We start from the raw sequence: 8,822 nt of genomic DNA, 5'->3' as shown, positions 1-8,822 counted from the left end.
AACACTTTCCTGGCCATTATAGCATAACAGAAGGGGAAATTGTGATCATATCTCACATTTGGTCAGATACTAAATTGGTGACAACCTTGGGTGCCAACCCTGAGTAGAGCTTCTGTGATGCCGAAGATCTGATGAAGCTCTCGATCAGCCCTCTGTACTTCTCTGTAAACATGTAAAAAATTGTCTCTAAGTGAAGACAGAATGTTTCTTACTGGAAATTATTCACTGGAATCATACATGTCAATGTTGTGGTAACTTAAATTTTGCCCAAAGTCAAATTACATTTGACGTCTTCTTCACATATAGTATATTATATGAGTCTGGACAGACATGGATGTAAACTGCAACTTGGCCAGTTGCTGGAGACATACAACAGTGAGGCAGTAACTCTACCACTCCTGTACTGCTTAACACCAAGAAAAGAAGCAAGTATTTGTTTTGGTGGAGACGAGCCTTGATGCAGTCTTACACACATACCCTAACCAAGTACTTTTGGTGGCCAAACCTAACGTTTTCAAGTAGTGCTTTTCATGTAGTGCTCTGTAGTTCCATACAAATCCGACATCTGACATGTCCGCATGTCTGATGTCTTTAGAGGGAGAAAGACAGCAGTAGTGTCAGTATTAGTGCATAATACGAATTGATTACAACATGGCACTGACTTCACTTACATGTAGCATGTAGCATTTTTTTTTCCAGTGAGTGATGGAGAGAAAAATTTGTTTTACTGTTTTGGAGGGAAGCAGGACTGCTCTCATGACACAGAACACATTTTCAATAGTGTGGAAAAGTAACTAATCAAGTTACTCGAGTACAATTTCGAGGTACTTTATGTAAGTAATTCCACTTTCTGCTGCTTTCTACTTCTACTACACTACATGGCAAAATATTGTACTTTTTAACTCCTCTACATTTATAACTTTAGTTACTGTGCAGATTCAGATTAATGATACAAAATATAATCAGTAATTTACGATGCAATTTTATGGATAAGATGATCCCCAGGGTGAAATTCACAAACGTTTTGAACTGAAAATGTATTTTGATGTTAATATTTTAGTACTTAAGTAAAATTCAGGATGCTTTTACTTTAACGCAATTTCTACACTATGGTATTGTTACTTTTACTTGAGTAAAAGATCTGACCGCTTCTTACAGCAATGTATGTATGCATTAATATTTTACTCTTGTTTCCATGGCCATAATTATGCACATCCTAATGTGAAGACATTCACATAAAATGTGCACAAGTGAATATCAATGAATGTCAGCCACCGCTCTTTTTAAGCCATGAAAGTGTGGTGTGGTGTAAAATTAACAAGGCAACCAATCGCATTCAAAAAAATATAAATTTTATATTTAGGGAGAGGGTAAAGTTTTTTTCTTCAGCTTTTGCTTGCTCTTCAAAGTGACCCATTTTGACCTCCTACATGCAAAGAAAGATAGCAGAAAGCAGCCCAGGAAGTCATGTATTCAAATGTGTTAGCCATGATATCCTTCCGCTACAACAGTAGGAAGAAAAGGACACCTGTAAGAACTCAATAAAATTCACAGGATGATCAATGATTAAAACACCTCCAGACACACACGAACACACACACAGAGTCAACTGCTTATCCATACAATTATGGAAAAAACATTCAAACTCCACACCAAAACTGATTGAGTTGTGTTGTACAGCTTTGATTCATCACTGTATTCTACTCAACAACTGTTAAAAACAAAACTCTGTTCATACACAAGCAGCTGGCCAGAGAGTGTTTTGAAGACAAGGGAGGGTGAATACAATTCTCTCTGCCTTAGTCATTTCCAGTAATGCTCATGCACACCACTAACATACTTTCCAAAATGTAGAAGGAAGTTTGTATGAGTTATTGTTGGTGGGATATGGTATTTGCACCCCACTATGCTTAAGATATACATTTTGACATGTTTTTTGAAGCATATTGCCAGTTTATTAGGTACACCAAGCTAAAACTCATACATTCTAAACATTTTTTGTTGTTAAGTATAATTAGTTTGAAGGATACAGAGAGCCGTTTCTGACAGTTACATACCTTGTTGCTTTGTGGAACCTCTGTAAATAACTTGCTTGTGAGGGCATCAAAGTCAGTCTCCCATTCTTTGACATCAGCGCTTCAACAGAAATATTGATCATCCACAATTATGCTGCTGATCTCATCGCCCGTCATTGATGCACTGTCTATATAACAATTAACGTGTGTAATTGGTAAATTAACTAAGGAACAACCTTCCTTTATACAAGCAAGCCAAGTCAACTACTAGAGCTATTATTCATTGTAGGCTCATTGATTCACTCATTGTGCGTGCTGATATGGTTGGAACTGAGTGTTGGTCATTTTACAAAAGATCTAATAAACTAATACAAACTTTGTCTGCCAACGAGCAGCAACAACTGCAATTAAGTTGAGGTAAATGTAGGCCAACTGATATCTGTTTGTTAGTTCCCTGTAATGAGAATCTAAACTAGCGATTACCTCACAACAAACTTTAACTAAAGTCATTGACCACCATTGAGTAATGGGAGGTCAGCATGCTTTACAATGTCAAAATTGCCATCATTTCATCAATTTACCTGCAGGCGTGCATAGGAAACACTGAATATGCATGGAGCTTGGTGTTGGAGCTACTCAGTGTTATGAAGTAACAGTCATTCCACAACACGCATTACTTCCGCTTTCCGCTTTCCGCTTCCGCATTTCCAACAAAAGTGCTGCAAGTCTCTTTTTCAACGGAGCTGGTGGAACCCGACCTAACCCGAAGTTCTCATAATCAAATCAGGAGCAGCCGGAAGTTATGAGGATCTGCTATATGAAATCTTGAGTGGCAAGAATAGTTAGACAGGGGAAAAATGTGAGATTCATGTGGGTCCCAGCACACTCTGGGGAGACGAGTTAGCAGACAAACTAGTGAACGAAGCAGTCAAAAAAGAAATGGTTTAAGTCAATAGTAAATTCTCAAAATTAGACGGGAAAGGCATAGTGTGGAGGAAAACACAAACTCCACACTAGCAACAGCATTTGGACAATGCAGCAAAAGGCATACATTTAAATATAATACAAAAGAGAGTGGGTATTAAGAAGTAGGGGAAACAAGAGGAAAGAGCCAGTCATACTAAGCAGGCTGAGAATTGGCCACAGGAACCTTAGCAGCACACTCTTCATCATAGGAAAACACCCAACAAGTATTTGCAATCACTGGCTGAGACTGCATATTCTTATATCATGCAGGAAATTTATACATGACAGACGAGAAATGATGATACCATTATGGAAAATAATGGATGGAGGACAACGTTAAAAGTAGATTAAAGCGTGGTGCCAATGTGCAGGGGAGGAAATTGACATTTCGCTTTCTAAGGACGACTGGACTGTACAGGTGGCCTTAAAATGGACCAGGTAAGTAAAACCATAGACATAATATACGTAGACGCCTCATTACATGCTGGAGGGTAATCCAGCGTCGCCGCCATATTGGGTGGGTCTCCGCTAGCACCAGAGCCAACTGAAGTCAACGTAAAGAGCGCAACAATGCCCCTATTTTTTTTTTTTATTTATTTTATTTTATTTAGCTTCCCAGCCCCAGTTACAAGCTTAACAGGGTAGTGTAAGACGCTGGAATGACCTGGAATTTTAAAGCTAACTTTTCCAGGCCTTAAAAAAAAAGAAAGAAGGAGCAGGTATATATGGGAGCTTTGTATGTATGTATGTGTTAAAATCAGTGTATATCACAAACATCAGCAGTTTCAGTCCAGGCTATTATGGAATCTTTGTCATCCTAAAGCTGTGCCCTGCTGAAAAATCTAGTAGAATACCATTAAAAAAAACCATTAGGAACCATTAGGTTACTAATGGTCTAATGGGAATTGGAACCCCATTAGGAACCATTAGAAGAAACCATTAGGAACCTAATGGTACCATTAGGACGTTAAACCATTGGGAACCATTAGGTTTCAAATGTTCTAATGGGAATTGGAACCCCATTAGAAGAAACCATTAGGAACCTACTGGTCCCATTAGGATGTAAAACCATTAGGAACCTAATGGTACCATTAGGATGTTAAACCATTAGGAACCATTAGGATTCTAATGGTCTAATGGGAATTGGAACCCCATTAGAAGAAACCATTAGGAACCTATTGGTCCCATTTGGATGTAAAACCATTAGGAACTTAATGGTACCATTAGGATATAAAACCATCAGAGACCTAATGGGACCATTAGGATGTAAAACCATTAGAAACCTAATGGTACTGTTAGGATATAAAACCATCAGAGACCTAATGGGACCATTAGGATGTAAAACCATTAGAAACCTAATGGTACTGTTAGGATATAAAACCATTAGAGACCTAATGGGACCATTAGGATGTAAAACCATTAGAAACCTAATGGTACTGTTAGGATATAAAACCATCAGAGACCTAATGGGACCATTAGGATGTAAAACCATTGGAAACCTAATGGTACTGTTAGGATATAAAACCATCAGAGACCTAATGGTCCCATTAGGATGTAAAACCATTAGGAACCTACTGGTCTCATTAGAATGTAATACCATTAGAAAGCTACTGGTTCCATTATGAGCTAAAACCATTAGAACACAGGTCCCATTAGGATCTAAAAAAATTAGAAAAACAAATTGAGAAACCTACTTAGAAGCAATAAGAAACCTACTGCTGCAACAGAAATTAGGACTAAAAATATCCTGTTAAAGGTTACTGTTAAATATCCTCAACTGAAAACATACTTAGGAAATACAGAATAGATCCATCTAAAGATTTTCACTGTTTCAATTAAAGTGGGGTTGGAAACTTAATAACAAATAAAATGTACACCACTGTTTATTCTACAACTCCTTTATTTGATGTATTCAGATGTAAATTGACAATATCAACCACTTATTCAAGGAACTGGAACTTAAAAACTAAAAATTGTATTTCTCCATGTGTCTATCTTGTCTGTTAGCGGTACTATCACTTGAGGTCATGATTTCACCTTTGAAACAGGTGAAAAGCTGCCCTTGGGGGCTCTGCATACCATAGTTCTGATAATATTTGTGGACAAGCATTACAGTCTTAATTCAGAACCCCCACTATACAGTGTGTTATTAAGTCAAATCAAAACATACTACAAAAAAAGGTCAATGAATCTGTACCAGAAGTGACAATGCAACGTAGCAGTTAAAGAAGAATCCTCCTCCAAATTGCCAGTAATTAGCTGGATCTTTGGTGCATCTGGGGGTGGGGGAGGGAAAAAGGACACAGTAAGATTCACTGAAAAGTCCTAGTAGGATTTCAATTTGCATTTAATTTGCAGATCTACCATGGCAGAAGTGTAGCAAAAGACAGCCAATTGAGAGGCCTATGTGAGTTGTACCTGATGACTAGTCTGTATTTCCAGCTCTTCCAGCAAAATACTTTTTTGGACTTTTTTTTTCAGCCTTTCAGCCTTACAGATTTGCATCTCAGTCACAATGTAAAGGATAGTGGATTATATTGACTATACTAATAATTGATTAATATCTTGTCTTATATACTGCAGTTGATACTTACTAATGGTGGACTTGTCTCTCTGCTGGGTGCCTGTTCTCCCCTGTAAGCCTTGTTCAAGTGCTTGATCTAAAAAAACACAAGCAAGTTTCTCATCATTAGCAGTTATCAGTGTTGGAAATGGGAATGTAAAAAATATTCAGCAATAAACATAATCACCTTATCATTCACACACACATACACACTGATGCACAGCATTGGGCGACTAGGGGTAGGGCTACACAATTGATAAAAATCTTATCAAAGTCGCAATATAGCCAAGTGCAAAAATCAAACTGCAGAAGCTGCAATTTTTTGATTGATGACATTACAGTCAAATGTGTGACAAAAATGATGCAGAGATGCTCCGGCCTACAAATCTTGTTTCCAGATGTTAGAAAATATGTCAGTTGGGTACAGATGCCAACAAATGTCATATCATTATGATGTAAAAATAATCATTCCCACTAATCAATCTCCGGGCACTTTGGCTTCCTCCCACAGACCAAAAACATGCTCATTAGGTTAACTGGTTACTCTTGGATTGCCTTTAGGTGTGAGTGTGAGAGTGAATGTTTGTCTGTATATGTTGCTGTATACGTTGCCCTGCGATCAACCTGCAACCCCGAAAGGGATAGGCAGTACAGAAAATGGATGGATGGATGAATATTTAATCACAATCACATGTTATCTACCATCTAACCCACACACACCAAAGTTCAGATCAAACCGAAAATATTTCACACCACTGAGTAACTGAATCATATCATGTGTCAATATGTGTTTGGGTGTGAGTGAGAATAGAAAAGGGTGCTACCTGCAGGTTGAATGAAGGCCTGAAGTGGAGTTGCTGAAACCAACAACCCCAAAATACATCACAGCAACTCCCAAGGCAGTTCTGGATCTCAGCAGATGCTGCATTTTCCCTTTTGCAAAGACAGAGAGGACAGAGACAGGACAGGTCATGTTTATCAAATTTCTTTGTTCTACTAAATTCTCAACTAGTTAAAGATAGGGTATGTGATCATACAGGTGCTGGTCATAAAATTAGAATATCATGGAAAAGTTGATTTTTTTCAGTAATTCCATTCAAAAAGTGAAACTTGTATAATGTATACATTCATTTCACACAGACTGACATATTTCAAGTATTTACTTCTTTTAATATTGATGATTATACCTGACAACTAATGAAAACCCCCAATTGAGTATCTCAGAAAATTAGAATATTGTGGAAAAGGTCAATATTGAAGATATCTGGTGCCACACTCTAATCAGCTAATTAACTCCAAACACCTGCAAAGGCCTTCCAAATGGTCTCTCAGTCTGTAAGTAAATATGTAGTTCTGTAAGCTACACACATGTTCTTCCCGTGCATGCGTGGGTTCTCTCCGGGTACTCCGGCTTCCTCCCACAGACCAAAAACATGCTCATTAGGTTAATTGATGACTCTAAAATTGTCCGTAGGTGTGAGTGTGAGTGTGAATGGTTGTTTGTCCTTGCATGTGGCCCTGCAATCGGCTGGCGACCGGTTCAGGGTGTACCCCGCCTCTCGCCCATTGTAGCTGGGATAGGCTCCAGCCCCCCGCAACCCCGAAAGGGATAGGCGGTATAGATAATGGATGGATGGATGTAAGCTACACAATCATGGGGAAGACTGCTGACCTGACAGTTATCCAAAAGACGATCATTGACACCTTGCACAAGGAGGGCAAGTCCCAAAAGGTCATTGCTAAAGAGGCTGGATGTTCACAGAGCTCTGTGTCCAAGCACATTAGTAGAAAGGCAAAGGGAAGGAAAAGATGTGGTAGAAAAAAAGTGTACAAGCAATAGGGATAACAGCACCCTGGAGAGGATAGTGAGACAAAACCCATTCAAAACTGTGGGGGAGATTCACAAAGAGTGGACAGCAGCTGGAGTCAGTGCTTCAAGAACCACCACTCACAGACGTATGCAAGACATGGGTTTCAGCTGTCGCATTCCTTGTGTCAAGCCACTCTTGAACAAGAGCGTCAGAAGCGTCTCACCTGGGCTAAAGACAAAAAGGACTGGACTGCTGCTGAGTGGTCCAAAGTCATGTTCTCGGATGAAAGTAAATTTTGCATGTCCTTTGGTAATCAAGGTCCCAGAGTCTGGAGGAAGAGAGGAGAGGCACAGAATCCACGTTGTCTGAGGTCGAGTGTCAAGTTTCCACAGTCAGTGATGGTTTGGGGTGCCATGTCATCTGCTGGTGTTGGTCCACTGTGTTTCCTTAGGTCCAAGGTCAATGCAGCTGTCTATCAGGAAGTTTTGGAGCACTTCATGCTTCCTGCTGCTGACCAACTTTATGGAGATGCAGATTTCATTTTTCAACAGGACTTGGCACCTGCTCACAGTGCCAAAGCTACCAGTACCTGGTTTAAGGACCATGGTATCCCTATTCTTGATTGGCCAGCAAACTCCCCTGACCTTAACCCCATAGAAAATCTATGGGGTATTGTGAAGTCCTAGTAGGATTTCAATTTGCATTTAATTTGCAGATCTACCATGGCAGAAGTGTAGCAAAAGACAGCCAATTGAGAGGCCTATGTGAGTTGTACCTGATGTACCTTAACCCCATAGAAAATCTATGGGGTATTGTGAAGAGGAAGATGCAAGATACCAGACTCAACAACGCAGAAGAGCTGAAGGCCACCATCAAAGCAACCTGGGCTCTCATAACACCTGAGCAGTGCCACAGCCTGATCGACTCCATGCCACGCCGCATTGCTGCAGTAATTCAGGCAAAAGGAGCCCCAACTAAGTATTGAGTGCTGTACATGCTCATACTTTTCATGTTTATACTTTTCAGTTGGACAACATTTTTAGAAATCCTTTTTTTGTATCAGTCTTAAGTGATATTCTAGTTTTCTGAGATACTGAAATTCGGATTTTCATTAGTTGTTAGTTTAAAATCATCAAAATTAAAGAACTAAACATTTGAAATATATCAGTCTGTGTGTAATGAATGAATATAATATACAAGTTTCACTTTTTGAATGGAATTACTGAAATAAATAAACTTTTTGATGATATACTAATTTTATGACCAGCACCTGTATTCAATAGCATCCATTTTTTATATTCATTAAAATGGTATTTACATGTCGACAGCAGAAAATATCATCTGAGCTCTGAAAAAGGAACAAAACAAATGCGATCTGTAGCTCCTGTAAAGCCCCGATTGAATAACATTCAATTCAATTCAATATACCTTTATTAGTCCCGCAAGGGGAAATTCCAATTTACAGCA

At 39.0% G+C, this 8,822-nt stretch overlaps 1 protein-coding gene across 1 annotated transcript in view; it reads left to right on the top strand.

Annotated features, from left to right (window-relative positions):
* The first annotated feature begins 3,318 nt into the window (after nt 1-3,318).
* Nucleotides 3,319-8,822, top strand: part of ppox (protoporphyrinogen oxidase) — a 45,438-nt gene continuing 39,934 nt past the window's right edge. Inside the window, exon 1 of the mRNA XM_070966149.1 lies at nt 3,319-3,419. Coding sequence (XP_070822250.1) covers nt 3,411-3,419 — 9 coding nt within the window. The 5' untranslated portion in view covers nt 3,319-3,410. The remainder of the gene's footprint in view (nt 3,420-8,822) is intronic.

Source organism: Chaetodon trifascialis, chromosome 7 (assembly GCF_039877785.1).
Source record: "Chaetodon trifascialis isolate fChaTrf1 chromosome 7, fChaTrf1.hap1, whole genome shotgun sequence".
Lineage (NCBI taxonomy): Eukaryota > Metazoa > Chordata > Actinopteri > Chaetodontiformes > Chaetodontidae > Chaetodon > Chaetodon trifascialis.
This window is presented reverse-complemented; position numbering and strand designations above follow the sequence as displayed.